The following is an 18,944-nucleotide window of genomic DNA, read 5'->3' on the forward strand; positions in this document are numbered from 1 at the left end:
GTGTGTGTGTGTGTGTGTGTGTGTGTGTGTGTTTGTGCGTGTGTGTGTGTGTGGGTGGGGAGTCAGCTTTGGTGACATTTGGGGGCAATTTTAAGACTAAATGCCTACCTTTGGGGACAAAAGTTGAGTCCCCGTTTGGTTTAAATGCCATTGGTGGGTTGGGGGTTGGGTTTAGGACCAAGGTGTGAATTGAGTTTAGGTTCGTTTTAGGGTCAGGTAGGTACCTGTGAGGTTAGCCTTAGGGTTTGTGGTCAGGGTTAGGCTGTAGAAATGTAATGGAAGTCAATGGAATGTCCCCAAACGAATAGCTGTGCAAACTTGTGTGTGCAGGTGCACTCACTGGAGGTCAAAAACAAAGAACTGGAGCTGAACATCAGGGAGTTTTGCAGTAAAACCACATTTGTTACCAAAGATCACAGCGCCTACCTTTCCACCATCGCCGACCTGCAAGCAGAGGTAAATATTTCATCTTCCTTCATCTCACTCTGTCCTCTGAGTCCATATATGTCCTCTTTGTCTTTTTCCTAACAGCTGTATCTTTAACATCCTTCTCTGTCCTTCCTCTAGATGTGTCCAAACCATCTCAGGTCTCTGTATTTATCTCCCAGTCCTCCCTGTGCTGTAGCTCTGATCATCTCGTTCCTAACCCTCGTCAGGAGAAGCCCAACACCTTCAGCTCTGACACTTTCTGCTCTGCCTCCAAACCAAACTACAGCTGCTCTCACAACTCTAATAAACCTTTCCTTTGACCAAAAAAATCTAAAATGATTCAATCTGTTGCCTTTTCACATGTTCTGAACATGAATAGCGTCACTCCTTTTTTCACTGCAGGGACAACAATCATCTGATCAGTTTTCTGTTTGTTTTAGATCATAAAAATCTGCTCAGGCAATCAAAGTATCCTGCTGCAGACCGACAACGCCAAACTGGCAGCCGATGACTTTCAAATGAAGTAAGCTGATGCTCTTTATCTTTTAGATTCACATCAGAATATGTTTTCACGATCAGTCTCAGCTACCACCTCACCAAATTTTAGGTCTGTTTTATGGAATCGACTGAATTATTGTCATTTCTGTCAAAATCCATCCAGTGGTTATTTTGCTAACAGACATCCAGACGTGGGTAAAAACTCTGGTTCTAGAAGAGCTAAAGGATCAGCTTTAGATTGTGACATTTCTGAGTTCATGCTGATGAGTGTGACGTGCAGGTATGAGCTSGAGCTCAGCATGAGGAACACGGTGGAGGCTGACGTGATTCGTCTCCGAGGGATCCGGGACAACCTGACCCTCACCCTCTGCAGCCTGGAGACGAATGTGGAGAATCTGAAGGAGGAGCTGGTGTCTCTGGCCAACACCCACAAGAACGTGAGAACCTCTGAGTTCAGAACCTCTGCTGAGTCCAAAACACTGACATCTGGGTCTAAAATGTTCACTTCGGCTACTTTTGTTTGGCTGCAGGAGCTGGAGGAGCTGCGAGTCCAGGGCACCGGTTCTGTGAAGGTGGAGGTGGACAGCGCAGAGTCCGCTGACCTGACGAAGGTCCTGGAGGAAGTGAGGCAGCAGTACGAAACTCTGATGAAGAACAACAAGCTGGAGCTGGAGAAATGGTTCAAATCAAAGGTAAACAGGAGAACTTCTTCCTGAGTCCTGAGGATGGCTGAAATTAGCCACACCAGCTGAAACTGAAATAAGTTAAATCAGGCTGAACACCAGCTGAAAGCTAAAGGAAGTGGAATATTAGCTAAAATCTAAAGGAAGTGGAACATTAGTTAAAAGAAGCAAATATTAGCTAAAAGCTAAAGAAGCAGAATATAAGCTGAAAGCTTAAGGAAGCAGAACATTAGGTAAAAGCTAAAAGAACATTAGATAAAATCTAAAGGAATCAGAACATCAGCTAAAAGAAGCAGAACATCAGCTAAAAGAAGCAAAATATTAGCTAAATGCTATTGGAAGTGGAACATTAGCTAAAATAAGCAGAATATGAGCTGAAAGCTAAAGAAAGCAGAACATTAGGTAAAATTGTTTATTGTTTAACTTTTTTCATTTCATAATTTTTTTTATATACAATAAAAGTAAAAAAAATACAAGGTAAAAGCTAAAAGAAGAACATTAGATAAAATCTAAAGGAAGCAGAACATCAGCTAAAATAGAGGTGCCCAAAGTGGGGCCCACGGGCCAAAATTGGCCTGCCAAGCCATTTGATTTGGCCCACCAGCAATTGCCCTAGTTACTAGATTGTAATCTCCTGTCCTATGCATAAACRCTATATTTCCACATAGTCTTTCCAACCGTTGGTCCAACTATACGTACAAGGAGCTGTAGTGCAGACAGTCTTAATTCATAGTACTCAATTTATATTTGAATTACATTAAGATTAAATATAAAATACAAGTAACTACAAGAGACACTGAGATTAGATTTAAGCCCATATCTAGATTTGCACACCCGATAAGACCCCATATACTCAAATTTTAAATTGTGAAAAATCCCAYGAGGCTTTGCTGCTTGAGCATAAGTTGAATTTTGTCCATTTCCATGGACTGAAAAACAACAACAAACAAACAAACAATGTGGGCCACCGCACTGGCTACTAGCTTAATCATAAAAAATAAAACACTTTACATAAGAAATATTTGCATTTCATGTATTATATTATTGCACTTGGCCCGCGGCCCTCAGATTGATTTTAATTTTGGTCCTCTCAGTGAAAATGTTTGGGCACCCCTGAGCTAAAAGAAGCTAAATATCAGCTAAACGCTATRGGAAGTGGAACATTARCTAAAATAAGCAGAATWTTAGCTAAAAGCTAAAAGAAGTAGAATATTAGAAAAAAGCTAAAAGAAGCATAAAATTAGCTAAAAGCTAAAGGAAGCAAGATGGATAAAAAGCTGAAATATCAAAATGCTACACAAATGTTAAAGTAGCAGAATAGAAGCTAAAATCTAAAAGTATCAAAAGGGTAGCTGATAAAACCCCACTATAAATAGCTAAAAGTAGCAAAATGATAACCAAAAATAGCAACAAATGAGCTAAAATCAGTAAATTGACAACGAATAAGAACACTAGACAAAAGCAAAATGAGGAAAAAAACACAAAAAGTTGCAAAATGCTAGGTAGCCCAAAGCAGCATAAAGACAGAAAGAGAGTCACGAAATAAAAAATGCTTTTGAAGGAAGTRAGATTTTCATGTTTTTTATTGGGAAAAATATGTGAATATTTTGAACCATAAAAGTTTGGAAAACCAAACATTTCTTTTATTGTCTGATGTATTGTGGACCATGAGTTTACACATCATCATCCTCATCCTCATCATCATCCTCATCATCATCACCATCATCATCATATCACCCATCTAAATGAGCAGAACATTTTAAAAATATATATATGTGGTTTAAAAAACAGGTAGATGTGGTTTTCAGAAACTGTTGAAGAAAATCAGAAAAAGTTAAAATGTTAATCTTTGTGTTTCCTGTGTTTCTGTGAAAAGATGGAAATCCTTCAGAGCCAAATCATCTCCTGCACAACAGAAGTGAAGACGTATCACACAGAAATCTCTGAGCTGAAGAGAACCTACCAGGTTCTGGAAATAAGTCGTCAGGCTCTGTACAACGAGGTGAGTCTGGATCCGCAGCGCCGCTGGATCTGCTTTAAAAAAACACAAACATTAATAATAAAAACAATAAACAGGCAGATGAAAACAGCATCAACATTTAATTTTATCCAGTTATTATCAGTGGTGATCATGTAAATGCCTGTCTTTAAAACAAAGTTTAAAGATTAAATCATTTTTCTGTGCAAAAGTTTTAAAGTTTCGGTCCGAGGGTTTGAGCCTCTCTCTTTATCTGTCCTGCTTTTATTGTGAAAGGGTCTACTTGTGATACAGCTGCAGCCTTTGAAACAGAGGACCACATGAAACCKTCCTGTCTCTCCTGCAGGTTAAGTGTCTGCAGCAGAATGAGATGGAGGTGAACGCTCGGTACGCCGCTCTCCTCAGCCAGCACCAGGCCACCATCAGCAGCCTGGAGGCTGAGCTGCAGGAGATGAAGATGTCCCTGGAGCAGCTGCAGATCAAATACACACTGCTGCTGGAGCTCAAACCCAGGCTGGAGAGGGAAATCGAGGAATACAGGAGGCTGCTGGGAGGAGACGAACTTGAACAGAGGAGGTGAGAGATGTCTATTTTATTTCATTTAAACACTGACAATAAGAAATATTTATGACATTTTCTTCTTTTACAGGGCTGTGATCATCAAAGAAACCACAGAGGAAGTTGAAGGTAAGAATCTCAATCATTATCCCTTCAATTTGAAAATATAACCTGATGAAACTCATAACCTCTGATTGTTTCTATCTGTCCTCTGCAGAGCAAAAACCCCACATCGAGAAGCGAGTGAAGACCATCGTGGAGCAGATCATCGATGGTAAAGTGGTTTCCAGCACCGAGGACACCAAAGTGCAAACCATTCAGTAACACTGCTCCCACTAAACATATTTTTTTTTACATTTATACACACAGATTAATCAAAAGCTGTTTATTTAGAGTGATTAATGTATAATTTTAAGTTGTCTGCAAACTGTTTATATTCTTCTTTCATCTTATTTTTCTTTTGGCCAGAAAAATGTAGCAAAAAGTTGCCCTTCGTGCTTTTGGAAAAGGTGAATAAAACAACTAAAAGTAATAAAAAGCTGAATTTTTATGCATAAATGTGCTCTTATTCATGTCTACAGTGATCATCACGTGGTGAAAATTACAACTACTGAAAGCCTTTCATTCATTTAAGCAATGCATATCATCAGCCACTTTTCAGAGGTTTCAAAATAAAAGCATCATATGATGGGGAAATGACAGAGCTGTAGCTGATTTCAAACCTTGAAAATAACCTTACACACATTTTCATGTGTTGTCAAGAGACAATATGTTGTAGGTGACTCTCAGCTACTACCATCTAAAATTTTACCTAAATTTATGTAAAACTTACTGAGTTTTAGCCATTTTTGTGTTGGTTTATGTTGACGTAGCGGCCATCTTGACTCCCAGTGTTTGTTATTTTGGTTACAAACAAACAAAAAGGCACCTTATGTGGAAATATTTAATTCCTATRTGTAATTTCACTTTTAACCACCAGGTGTCTCTTTAGTCCTTTTCAAAATCCTCACTTCGAGAATCCCAACTTCAAATTGCATAAACAAATTTTTCCCTAATTGGAAGCAGGTTTATTTTTTCTGCTGCTCAGGAGACATTTATAAGTGTGATTATTTGATTTACTGAGAGTGAGTTAATTATGTGGTAGCAGCATAAAATTCAGGCACGTTTTAAAAAGTGCAGTGGGAAAAAGAGGCAGGTCTGGTTTGGATGGACACAGAAACATGGAAAGAAAAGTTTTGCCAAATAACTCAAGTCTCCATAAGAGTTTCATTGTCCTTTAAAACGCTCTAAATGTGATTTCATTTTGAGAAACGAAAAGCTTTTTTGTTTGGGTGGAGCTGAGTTAAAGTGACTCAGAGTTTAGGACTCCTTTCCTTTCAGTGTTTTTGTGCTCTCTGGTGCTGTTAAAAGTAATCCGAGAAAAGCTTCCAGGCTACCTGCTTTGTTCTGGCAGTGATTCGCCATCAACACCCAATCATTTATTTTATTYTGCATGTCAGCACAGAAATCCAACTTACCTGCAGAAAGTCACAAAATAAATTTTAAACATGTTTAAATAGTGTTTCAGCAATGAAATGGTTTTGCTGTTTTTTATTTGTTTTTGCGTGCACTAGGCATTTTGCACTACTTTCTTTTGCATTCTCTGTTATTTGAGCTTTTCGTCTATCAAAAAAGTTTGGCTCATTTAAGAGATTGGTGCTAGGACTTTTGACTTAACTTTACAAACACTTTTTTTTTTTACAGAAAAACACTGAGAACTCTTCAAATATTTAAAAAAATAATTTTCTCTTTTAAATCTGGTTCCATACTTTATTCTGTTTTTTGATACTTTTGGGTTTTCGAAAACATTTTGCTGCTAATTGTAGCCTTTAGCTCACCTTGAGATATATTTAGCTTTTAGACCAGAGGAGCCCAAAGTGGGGCCCGTGGGCCAAATTTGGCCCGCCAAGCCATTTGATTTGGCCCACCAACAGTTGCCAAAGTTACAAGGTTGTAACTTGTTATCCTATAGAAACACAGTATTTCCATTGGTCAAATGACTATATAAAAGGGCTGTAGTGAAGGTAGTTTTCAGTCATGGTGCTGACTTTATCTCTGTTTTATTAGGATTAAACATGAAACATGAAATGACAACAAGAAATATTTAGATCAGATTTAACCCCACATGTAGATTTGCGCACTTCATAAGGCCACAAAAACTAATATTTTATCAATTTATRAAATGTCCCATGAGCCTTTGCTACTTGAGCGTATGGCAGACTTTCTCCAAGTGCACAGAATCAAACAAAAGAGGGCCACTGCATAGCTTAATCTTTAAAAATAAAGGACTTTAATTAAAAACGTATTTGTATTTCATGTATTATATAACTGCATTTGGCCCGCAGCCATGGATAGATTTTAATTTTTGGTCCCCTCGGGGAAAATGTTTGGGCGCCCCTGTTTTAGACCTTTTGTTGCTTTTAGGTTGCTGCTTCTACCTTACATGCTCATTTTACCTAGCATTTTATAACTTTTACCTTTTAACCATGTGCTGATTTTAGCAACATTTTTTCTACTTTTAGCTATTCTTCTTTTCCTTTCAGTGTTTTATCTGTTACCAGTTAGCCAGTGTTTTTCTCCTTTGAGTATTTAGTCTTTCTCATTCTTTCAACTTTTATTGTTCCCATAGCTTTAAGCTGAATGGCGATTCAGCCAGTGTTTTTCTTTCTATAGCTTTTAGAAAGTGTATTGCACCTACTAGCTTTTAGCTAATGTTTCGCATTTTTTTAGCTGATGTTTTCCTCTTTTTAGCTTTTAGTTAGTATATTTATCTTTTTAGCCAGTCTTTTGCAATTTTTGGTAGTATTCTCCTCCTTTTATTGTTTTATTTTTAACAGTTAGCTAGTGTTTTTCTCCTTTCAGCATTTAGCCTTTCTCATTCTTTCATCTTTTCTTTCTTTCTTTTTTTTGCTCCTTTTAGGTTTTACTGTAGTTGGTGTGTTGCTCCTAATAGCTTTTAGCTAATGAATGGCTCCTTTTAGCTAGTGTTTTTCTTCTTTTAACTTATAGAAATTACATTGCTCCCATTATCTATTAGCTAATGTTTTGCACTTTTTAGCTGGTGTTTTTCCTCCTTTTATCTTTCAGCTAGTTTTTGGTTCTTTTAGGTTTTACTCTAGCTTCTACAGCAGGTGTTTCAGTTGTTCACACATTTTAATAGTTATTACAATGTTTTATTTCATGTTTGCAGACAAAACCACAAAGAATCAAAGGTTTTCCTTCAGTTGACTCCAGTTATCTGTTTTTACCACAAAGTGGAAAAAGGAGTTTAACTCTGAGCTCACCAGCTTTTCATTGCATTTTATCAGAAAAAGTGAATCCATCTCCACCCAGATCTTCTCGATGATCTTAGGTTGAACGTTCCCGATCCCTCATTTCATCACAAACTTTTAACAATGTTGTGACAAAGGTGTGGTTGCTCCCTGCAGGGCTTCACAACAAGTATCTGAAACAATTCAGGCATGCAAAGAACGAACAAAAACTGAGGAGGACAGCCAAAAACCACCTGAATAAGGAATGAGTCATCTTTGCCCCAGTTCCTCCCAACACAACAGGTCCAAACAAGATACTGTCTCACGTTAAAAGATCCACGCCCAGGTAGAAACACCTTCTGAATGTCTGTCATCTTTCAACAAATTAAAATGTAACAATCAGCAAGTGTCACTATTTAAACTTGTCTGCAGATAAACCAACAGAGTTTGTGACAAATTATGATAAATAAACAAAAAGCACTGGTTCAGATATGTAAAGTCCAACTTAAACTTTGAACAATGTTTTTTTTATTTTGAAGTTTGCCTGAGCTGCAGAGCTCCAAAAAAGCCTGGGTTTTCTCATGTTTCACCAAAAATCCCACTGGGCTCCTTTATCTTTCTCCTCACATTTTATTTGTATTTTTTTTACAGGTTTTGTTTATGTTTAGGCTCCATACTCCTATCAAATGTTACAGAATAGATTCACAATCAGGCAGCATGCTCTGATGCAAAGTTTGTCTACGGTGAGGTGAGAATTATCTAATTGTACAGCTAATAAAATGCCAATTATTCCATTTGTTCAAAAGAACATCAGAATTTAAACAACGTATCCCGCATTCACACACAAACCGCAGCCAYGCCTTGTTCTTTAAGCACACATGTTGTTGTTATTCATCACTCTGATAACAGAACAAACGGTGACTTCACTGCCAAGGTGAAACAGAAAGGCAACAAATAGCAGGTGACTTAAAACCTCAGAGTTAATTAATTTTAATTAGACTCATCCGTTTGTCAGTACTAATAGCTGCAGGAAAGAAACAGGAAGCTTCAAACCACAAACACTTCTACTGTAATTCCTTACTTTTTACAAACATTATGGGTTTCTTTATTTTTATGGACAAATCAAATATTAAAACAGTTCATATCTCAAAAGTGGGGTTCTGTGGCATGATCATGTACAATAAGTATCTTACCTGTTGTATATAGATTTTTGCATGGACACCATTTGGTGAAATAAAGTTAAAATTTGACTGGATGAACAAATTAACAGCTAATCGGATGTGGGTCAAGATGAAGATGGATTATTGGTGTTTAAAAAGAACTCCAGTCTTCCCCCTCCTGCTGCCCTGGGGTCAAAATGACCAAAAGGGCTTCATCAGACAAGTTCATGTGAATGCAACTTTATAAAAAGTTCATCTCAGCCGTGCTCTTACATGGTTATTTACCAAAAAATATGGATTTTTAAAAACAGAAACAGCAGCAGCGACTAGCTGTAGCACTTCAGCTGGAATGCCTGAATACTCCCACTTGAACAACACGACAGGTGTGAAACTGGTGTCAGTGTTAGGACCGGGTCTGATTTAACTGCGACTGTGGGAAAGCTGGAGATGAATATTTGTGATCAAATTTAAATTTCTTATGGAAATGTAGTGTCTTTTAAAAGCAGTGTTATGTTTAAAGCGTTACGTTTTAACTTTTACAGAGGTGGAGTTTCATGTGATGTCTGCTTGTGTAAGTTAATATCGACAGAAAACAATAGTAAAAAATCAAGTTGTGCGTGATTCCAGGTTAGCAATGGAAAGTTAGAGACAATCACATGCAAGATTTGGGAGAAATGTTAAAATAATAACTCCTCAACTCATCTCTAAGGTTGCTGGTATTTGTTTTACTTTCCGTCATGATCCGTACTTCATAACAACAGGTATTTCTCTCTTGATATAAAAGTGGTTTCAAACTGATCTGTTGTCATTCAGCACATGGAAGAGTTGACTTTGTGACCTGAAAATGATAAGCAGCTGCAAAAATCTGAAGAAACATCTGGTTTTGGTTTTTCTAAGTTGTATTTTTTGCTCAGTCAGCAACAGCACAAAAAAAAAAACACTTTATTTTTATGCAAGAAACAAAATACAAAACATGCACTGTTACTATAACCGACCCTATTAACTAAATGAACTCATAACTAAATGGGAAAGTTTTTTTAACTAAACTTTCCTGTCAGCAGGGGTTTATGTGAAACATTTAAAGAAAATCCTGCAGAAAGACGGGAAAATGTGAGATGGAAAGAAGCAAACAGGCAGGAGCTTGTTCTCCTCTTAGTGAAATGAAAATGTCCAATAAAATAAAGTGTACTTATATTTGTGGTGAGCCTGGTCATCATAAAACTGCTCACAAATGTTCATTTAAAACAAATCCTGCAGATGGATCAACACAACGACTTAAAATTACAGTACTTTTGTATTTAGAAATAAAACAAATGTCTTTCTGTTTTAATGGAAAGTAACATTTTGTTTGACTTCACTGTTTGTATTATTGCCTTGGTAGCGAAACAGGTTCTGGTTGAGCTGCATAGTTTTGGGCTCCGTGGATGAGAGAACAAAATCAACATCGGCAAAGTCCTGTCAGGACGATGACAAGATTTAAAGCCTGTCACAGTGGAGTGAACCACAAACAGTAACAGGTGTGGCTGTGTCATCATCTACGAAACATTTCGCTTTCGCAAAAAAACCCAATAAACTAAAACAAAAAAAATTAATAAAAAAATAAATAAAAAAGGTCAAAAGTTCCTAAAATAAGCCAAATGCATCAGAAGGAATGTAAAATTTAGTTTTCAGTGAGTTTAAGTTTGAACTGATTTATAGAAGATAAAGAAGGATAAGTTTCTTATTTTTATGGGTGTGTGAAAAACATTTTTTGTCTGAGTGAGATGGGTGGGGTTTTGCACTCATTTCGGGTCACGGCGTTGGTATTGTGTTTGCCCAGCTCCACCCCCACCCGCGGCTGGAGACAGCAGGGATAAAAAGGAGGCAGGGGTAGAGCTCCCACATCTCAGCCATCTCCTTCTCCTCGAGGCAGACACACCTCCTGAACGTCTCAGCCACCATGAGCAGATCCATCGTGTCCAGCTCGTACTCCGGGCGCTCCATGGGAGGCCTGGGTGGATCCCGGGTGAAGACCCAGTACTCTTCCAGCGTGTACGGCGGTGCAGGTGGGAGCGGACTGAGAATCTCCTCTGCCTCTTGTGGCTTTGGAGCCGGTGCTGGGAGCAGTTATGGTTTTGGCGCAGGGGGTGACATGGACCTCMWTGTCGGGGCCAACGAGAAGGCCACCATGCAGAACCTGAACGACCGCCTGGCCTCCTACCTGGAGAAGGTTCACAAACTCGAGAAGGCCAACGCTGATCTGGAGCTGAAGATCCGAGAGTATCTGGAGAAGAAAACTGGCCCAAAGTCTCGGGACTACTCAGCTTATGAGGCCACCATAGCTGACCTGCAGGAGAAGGTGATGTACACGACTTTGTAGTTCTCAATAAAACACCAAAACATAAAATTAAGACATTATGTTGAAATACAGACGAATTAAAAGAAACTTTTCTTCATCAAACAGATCCTGGATGCTGTTAAGAAGAATGGAAGCGTCCTTTTGGCCAACGAGAACGCAAAACTGGCAGCAGACGACTTCAGGACCAAGTAAGTATCAGAACAGATATTTAGGAACTTCAAAAACTAAACGGAAGATGGCAACATTTTTTTTCTCCCTGGCAGGTATGAGAACGAGCTCAGCATGCGTCAGTCAGTGGAAGCAGATGTTGCAGAGTTGAAGAGAGTTCTAGACCAGCTGACGTTGACCCGGTCCGACCTGGAGCTGCAGATAGAAGGCCTCAGAGAGGAGCTGGTGTTCCTGAAGAAGAACCACCAGGAGGTGAGGGGACAAAACGTCCGTCTGCTCAATAAAATGATCCGTTAAAAACATCTCTGTGAAGCCAACGTGTCGATCCAACAGGAAATGGAGGCCATGAGGGCCCAAATGAGCGGGCAGATCAACGTGGAGGTGGACGCCAAGCCGCAGCAGGACCTGAGCAAAGTTATGGCTGAGATCCGTGAGCAGTATGAGGCCGTGGCCGCAAAGAACCAGAGAGAACTTCAAAACTGGTTTGATACAAAGGTGAGAAACCAGAGGCGGTTCCAGTTAGATGATTTAAGCTCCTCGGGTTCACTGCTCTGTTTTTTCTCGTCTCCTGCAGTCAGCAGAACTAACCAAAGAGGTGGCAGTGAGCACAGAGACTCTGCAAACGTCCAAAACAGAAATCAACGATCTCCGCCGCACAATGCAAAGCCTTGAGATTGAGCTGCAGTCGCAGCTGAGCATGGTAAAAGATCCTGAGCTGTCACTTTCCTGACCTCAACACGTGCACATGCTTTAAGTCTTTCCTTGTCTTTGCCTCCCCTCAGAAATCAACACTAGAAGGGAATCTAGCTGAAATAAGGGCTCGATATGCTCAGAGGCTCAACGGCTTCCAGCTGCAGGTGGAGAGTCTGGAGGCACAGCTGAGCCAGCTGCGCGCCGACATGAAACGACAGAACCAGGACTACGAGATGCTGCTCGACATCAAGACACGGCTGGAGATGGAGATCGCAGAATACAGGAGGCTGCTGGACGGAGAGGCCGGGTAAGCTTCAAATACTTCACACCTTGTCCTGGGAAGTTGATTCTCTGAAGGGTTTCGGCTCAGTCTCTGTGTTTCTCTGTGTCTCCACAGCACCAGCAGCTCAGGAAGCAGCACCGTGAAAAAGGTCATCGTCTACACCGAGGAGGTGAAGGACAAGAAAGTCTCTTCCAGAACCTGAAAACCTGGATCGTGCAGAAACCACGAGGCAGCACCTGGAGGCCGATTTAAAAACAAAAATGATGTAACGCAATAAAACCCTCTCGGTTTGCCACCTCTGTCTTTGTCTCATTTGTATGTGCAGATTTTCACACAATCCTTCGACAGTGCCAAAAACAAAACCTGTTCAGCCTGATGAAAGCTCTTTTTAGTAACAGTTTATATTTTGGAATGAATCCATTTGAAACTGTACTCTGAATGACATCATTTCAGCTTCAGGCTGAGATTAAAACAATGTCAGATGATGTGTTACACCACTAAAGAATATTACTTGAAGTGACAGATCTCACCGTGCACATCATTATTTAACATTATGTATTCTGCATGATTAGTTAGAACTTTAAATATGTGCTGGGAATGACTCTCAGCTACTACCACACTAAGTTTTAGCTCATCCGTAAAGTTCATTAGCTATTTTAGTGTTAGCTATGGTTGTTTAACTTTGGGAGCCATTTTAAACTGGGTTGATTCCATAAGTGCAAATAGGGATTACTTTCTGAGAGTTAATATTAATAAGATATTTTGCTAACACACAAACAGGGCTGACTCCAGTTAAAGCTTTAAGCAAAAGGTGAACAAACGTGTCGAGCTCAATCATTGCTCAGCGATAATTACACCAAATTTTACAAAAACAGCCTAGAGGAGCTCATAAAGTGATGAACAAGAAGCTGCTYCTTGTGAAGCTCAAATATCAGAGAAGAGGCTCCTAAATTCTCCCACCTGAGGCTGAGTTACTTATGAGCTCATCTTTTTAATCTGAGAGGCTAAACAGAACCACAACAGTGTTAGAACTTAAAAAAAGCTTAGAGTCTCAGTGTCTCTTCAGTCAGGAACAGGTGGCATTGTCTTTAACAGAATGACTTATTTCTGACAAAATCATATAATCAAATCATTAACTGTTCTGTTTTTTTAAGTGCATCTTAAAATATTCATATATAGAGACACAAAATACATTAAAATAACAATGTTCTTTTTAAACCATCAGGGGGAGCTCTGAGTTAAACAACTGACACTAAATATATCTTTTTTTAACCAAAATGAATAAATATAACAACACCAAATAACACTACAACTAAAAAGACTCYACAGAGCTAACAATTACTAATACTATAAATTTACCACAGAGCAAATAAAACTGATTAAAACTTCACTTGTTTTTGTAGATTATGTTTTTGTTAGATCTTTCCCTGCTCCAGTATCCCCACCAATAAAAACCACTAATAATTGAAAACTGACTCAAATTAATGATGAAAAAGGGACACAATTAATTTTTCTCTGTTAATGTTAATCATATATCACACAAACACAAAACCAGGATCAATTGAATTTTACYAATGGCTGGACTGCACGAAAAATAAAACTTCCAATTCCAGAAAAAAGACTGAAATTTGCAATAAATGATCAAAAACATTAATACTACTTGTTTAAACTCTTTAAAAGTCATTATAAATGATTTACGACTTCACTTCTCACCTTGTTCTGGAAGCACAGCTCCACATCTCTGTGATTCTTGGCGATCAGAGCCTCATCGATTCAACGAGGTGCTGGTGTGCTGGATWACATGTTTTAATCTTTAATCTGTGGGTTAAAGGTGTTGGGCAAACAGAAACAATGAGCTAATGGAGGAAGAGAAGAAWACATGGAAATGGGCAGAGAGAAGAGGGGCAGCGTGTAAAGCGTCAGGCAGCAGAGATGTTTTTGAAAACAGTAACAGTATTTCCTCTGGTTTATCAGGGGAAAGCAGAGTTCATGCAGGAAATCTAATTAGATTTGGTAACAACAGCAGTGGCCCGTGGTGTGGGCAGTGTAGRCAAATGCTAAGGGTGCAGTCCATCTAGGGGGCGACACAAATGGGACATGAAAAATCATATTTGATAACTCTTTTTTTAAGCATAGTTGATTTAGTCTGTAGAATAATCACTGGTTCCTCAGATTTATGAAGGTAACTTGTTCTGMGGGTTTCTCACAGCTGCTGGGTTATATGATGCAGATGTTTCATGATAAAACATGATGCAGTCAAGACTAACTACTGGTGCTCGGTGTGTCATAAAACAAAACAAGGATAMTATAAAGTACAGGTTAACGTCTGGTTTTCAGTGTTTTACCTTCATAAAATACTGTTTTTATGTTTTATTAATCCAAAGAATTGAGTAAAATGCACTTCAAATGGAAAATGCAGAGTTTTGAGTAGAGCTTTAACCCCTGGATGCCCCTAGAACTGCTTCACTCCACAGCTGCTTGCTATCATGAACAGGAGTTCCTCATGATGTCAGCAGATGTCGGCAGGTATGAGGTAAAATGTCTGGTATTCTGTTTCATATTATTTATACTGTTTACTGGACTACAGAGATGTGCGGAAGTCTTTTTTTGCAAATCCAAGTCAAGTCTCAAGTTTTGGCTCCAAGTCCAAGTCTCTAACAGCAGGGACTTAAGTGTGACTTCAGTCTAAGTCCGAGTCACGAGTCCCCATCTCTGCTGGACAACAAAAAATAATATTAAAAACAAAAGTATTTGGTAGTGAGAGTCAGAAAACTGCACAAGGGGGCAACACCTGAAATCTTGCCTTGGGCGCCAAATTGACCAGAGCCGGCCCACAGAATGATAAGAGGTTGAAATTGTTGCACTGTTTTATGCTTCTTATCTTATCTCCTGGTGGTTTTTCTCCAGCATGATGACATCATCCTTCTGTGACTCATAATGATCCTCCAGCTCTGAGCTTTCCCCAGTCAGTTCCTCCAGCAATGTCGCCCTCTGCAGCCAGCCTCATGTTCAGCTCAGTCCGCTACCTGACAGGACAGAACAGGTCAGAGAGGTTTCAGCAGCTCATTAATGGCAGATCAAATAAAACTTTTAGGAGCATGTCTTTATGTCTCTTTACCTACTAAATGCAGCAAAGTGAGAAGAAGACAGCATGCAGTTGATACATTGGCTCAAACTCTACCTCATGATCTCTCCATCAACACTGGTGTGGTGGGGCTGGGATTCAGTCACTTGTTTTTAGCTATGATACATGTTCTTGTTTCTGTGGTGAAAGCTTCAGTTTATTAGCTGATTTTCTCCAGACTTAAAAGCATGAGCAATGGATAAATTCACATAATCTTGAATAAAAATCTTTGATATTAGATCTGACTCATGTCAGTGAAGTTAGACCCAAACTTTGGGGTGAAAGGTGGCTGCAGCTTCTGTCATCAAACTGACTGAATCCGGCTGAGGCCAGAAACAACTGACGGTTTGTTCTGCACCTGAAGAAGGTTGGTCAAAGGATAAATGGTTTTAAAAGGTGCAAGAAACACTCAGCATCCCATGAGGAAAATGATTACGACTGCTTAGATTTGACACCTTAACGGTTTGAAACAAGTTACCATTTTCTACAACACAGTGACAAAACACAGATATAATTGATTACAAAAGCAAAGGTTTTATTTTTGTTTAAGTGCAGCTAATTGAGGTTTTAAGTTTCATTTGTAGTTTTTTCTGCTGCAACATGAAAACAGTTAGATGCATCCATTCTTTGCCAAATAAATGGATTATTACTGGTTTTYCTACAGAAATGGCTGTAATTTGGTCAAATTTACAGAAACTGAGTGAAAGTTTGATGTGTTAGTAGCTGAGAGTCGTTAACAACACATCCTGAGCGCTAACACTTTTGTCATTATCTCACATTTTTGCAGAAGGTTGCATCTTTGTTTCATAAAGTTTACAACATAAAAATGGCCTTAATTTAAAGGTTTCAAGTAAACGGTTTTGATTGGAATGGATTACTTCTTTTATGTATACCAGTCAAGGATGAGTAAGGATTTTAAACTATTATTTCTCAGAATTGTTTATTGGGGGATGCCTAACATTGTTCTGAGTTGTGAAGCCTTACCCCCCCAGCACTGAAACTCTGTGGGTCTGTCAGTCACACAAGTGCTCAAACATGATCGGCTCGCGGCACTGCATCCTCCCTTTCAAACAATCTCATCTGTGCTCAGTGAATTGAACAGATCTTTATCTTTTAAAGGCTGAGAAAGTGAAAAAATGCAGCTCCGCCTGAATTCACCTTCAGAGAAACACGGCAGACTYCACATCTGAGAGGAGATGTGTTTGCATGTGGAGGTCTGTCAGACGCAATAATCTCTTTGTGTCACTATAATCTGTCAAATTATTCTTTTTTTTCAGTTTGTGGTAGCAGCTGCGTGTGAAGTTCTTTACTGCTGACAGCGCCAGAATCCAAAAGGCACCCGAGATGAAGTCGGCAATAAATGTGCCATGAAGACAACTGGGACATTCAGCTTTAAAAGTATTCAGCATTGTTATGATTTTTGACATTTAATCATAAATATAGTTGTGTAAATGATGACTCAGCATGCACACTATTGTTCTCATGTTTGTTTCTTCAATCCGGTTGAACAACTTCCACTGCTTTGTGTTATTTGAACTATTTTTATATCAGAAAGTTCAGATGGTGCAATGACTTTCAGTGTTTGGGACATTTTTACTTTTTGAATGAAAACCCCCGTATTTGTCAGGGTTTGCTGGTGACGACCCAAAGACACAAACTTTAACAAGGACTCATAAAAAATAATTTAATAATAACAGTTTTCAAAAAAAAAATTTGTGTGATGTGGCAGCAAGAAACAAAAAGCATAAAACTTCAGAAGAGAACCTGACAGAGTATAAAATATTCTGACAGACTGCAGATGAGAGGTTTGATTAAAGAGGCGGGGCTTATGAACTGAGACAGGTGGCGTAATGACAACAGGGAACAGGTGTAAGTGGGTGGGGCAGAACTGAGGAGCAGAAGTTGACTGAGGAAAAGTACTGAGGACTGACAGAAAACATACCAAATACAAAGAAAAATAAACATCTTGAAATAAAGAACTAAACACTGAAAAACATAATTCACGATATAAACATGTAAAATCTCCTTATTACTTCAAAAAAATTTTATAACTGCTTCATCATATTTTGACTATTTTATCTTCTAATCTTCCTTTTAGAAACTGTTTTGTTGACTTCAGTTTTTAAAATATGGTCTGATTTATTTTAGATTTAGCCACAGCTGTGCTAATTTTAGCTTTCAGCTTTAATTAAATTATTTTTTTTGGCAATGATTTAGCAAATTCAGGCTTTTGGATACAGTTTTGTCAACTTCAGCCTTTAACTCCAAATTTGCTAATTTTAGTCTTTAGCTACTTTTTTTTATTAAACTTTTAGTTGCAGTTTGACTGATYTTAACCTTTAGCTACTGTTTTAACTATCTATTTTTTATTTATTAAAAAATTTTCACTCATTTAAAAAATACAATAATTAAAAGAAAACACACCACGTGTATATCATGTTAACTTTTAGTCACTGTTTTATTTAATTCAGCTTGTGTTCTGATTGTTTCAGCTTTCATTTTGCTTATTTTATTTTTTAACAATGAAGTTTTGGCTTCTTCAGACATTTTCAGCAGGCATTCAGCTCTGAGCCTTCACTCAGTATTTTTGCAGAAAATGCAAACTTTTCTGGTTATGATTTAATTTGCTGATAAAAAGATAATTAAACATTACAGTCTCACTTTATTTTTCTTTATTTAAGGGCCTAACTTATTCTCAGCAACAGAAACAAAGCTGCAGCTGCAGGTGGTCACTTAAAGCTAAAGTTTTTTGACCAAATTGTTGAAAATACCAGCTGATGTCAGCCATGATGTCATAAATGTTTAATATAAAAACAAAACTTTTCTGACCCTGACTGGGATCACTGCTACACACTGTTTCACATCACAAATAAAATCACTAATCCTCACCACTTAAAACCTAATTGTTACATAAACTACAATTATAAAAAGGTGTGTTAGCAACACGTGCTAAACCTCCGTAAGTAAACTAACTAACCCTAACAGTGGAAGATTCAAGCAGAACATTTAAACCCTAAAAACTTGTTAGAAAGGATTAAGCACAAAGAAAGAAAGTTGTGTTACGAGCTGGCTGGGTTGATCGAGCTGCTCTGGTACTTTACTGATAAACGGACCTGCGAGGCTTTAGAAATGGAGATTTACGCTGAAAGTTCCTTTCAGYTTCAAGAACATGTTTTATTGCTAGTTTTTGTATTAGTTTACAGCTCCAAGATGTTAAATAAATTCACATTTATCTTTGTGTGGTTCAAGGATTTAATGAGAAAATGAACTGCAAGATATTTTAGGGGATGATTGATGGTTTGATGTAAGTTTTTTTTAATTTACACCTGAAGCTCAGATCATGTATTTTTGCAGTAACATAAGATCTCGTAATAGTTTGTGGTGGTCAAAACCACATGTAATTGGATAGAAACTGGAGGGTCAACTTACATCAGAAGCACCAACATTTTTTTCTCTCTCTAACTCCTCTGGTCTGCAAGAACATTTCAGAAATTAACTTAAACTAGTTACTGTTTACCAGCTTAATGAAGTCAAAGAGAATAATAACCAATCAAGCATTTTGCTAACTGAAATAAACACATTATGTGGCTTCTTTGGTATTTGTCTTTATGCTGAAAGAATCAGGCTGACCAGGAGTCTGCAGGTGCAAATTAAACTGTCAGTCATCTCCTTGTCTGGCCTCACCCTGCTCATCAGTGTGACTGTGACTGAAGAGGTTAGAAAATAATTACAGAGAAAAACA

The 18,944-nt window shown here is 38.4% G+C and overlaps 2 protein-coding genes and 1 long non-coding RNA gene across 3 annotated transcripts in view; 2 read left to right on the forward strand and 1 right to left on the reverse strand.

Annotated features, from left to right (window-relative positions):
• Positions 1 to 330: 330 nt before the first annotated feature.
• On the forward strand, positions 331 to 4,704 carry LOC106518781 (keratin, type I cytoskeletal 47 kDa; the record flags this gene model as incomplete). Its single annotated transcript, XM_014010182.1, is given in 8 exon segments — positions 331 to 456; positions 870 to 952; positions 1,208 to 1,364; positions 1,458 to 1,619; positions 3,487 to 3,612; positions 3,935 to 4,164; positions 4,238 to 4,275; positions 4,364 to 4,704. Coding segments are annotated over 8 exon segments (1,029 nt in total), but the record flags the coding sequence as incomplete, so codon positions are not given.
• LOC106518783 (uncharacterized) overlaps positions 3,575 to 18,944 on the reverse strand; it is a 29,974-nt gene continuing 14,604 nt past the window's right edge. Inside the window, exons 2-3 of the long non-coding RNA XR_001310363.1 lie at positions 13,792 to 15,104; positions 3,575 to 3,644 (exon numbers count right to left, since the gene is read on the reverse strand). This is a non-coding gene — a long non-coding RNA (uncharacterized LOC106518783). The remainder of the gene's footprint in view (positions 3,645 to 13,791; positions 15,105 to 18,944) is intronic.
• On the forward strand, positions 10,489 to 12,377 carry LOC106518778 (keratin, type I cytoskeletal 13). The gene is made up of 7 exons (XM_014010178.1): positions 10,489 to 10,934; positions 11,040 to 11,122; positions 11,198 to 11,354; positions 11,436 to 11,597; positions 11,677 to 11,802; positions 11,885 to 12,102; positions 12,193 to 12,377. The coding sequence occupies exons 1-7, from the start codon at positions 10,536 to 10,538 to the stop codon at positions 12,278 to 12,280; spliced, it is 1,233 nt and encodes a 410-aa protein (XP_013865632.1). The 5' UTR covers positions 10,489 to 10,535; the 3' UTR covers positions 12,281 to 12,377.

This window comes from Austrofundulus limnaeus, unplaced genomic scaffold, assembly GCF_001266775.1.
Source record: "Austrofundulus limnaeus strain Quisiro unplaced genomic scaffold, Austrofundulus_limnaeus-1.0 Scaffold66, whole genome shotgun sequence".
NCBI lineage: Eukaryota > Metazoa > Chordata > Actinopteri > Cyprinodontiformes > Rivulidae > Austrofundulus > Austrofundulus limnaeus.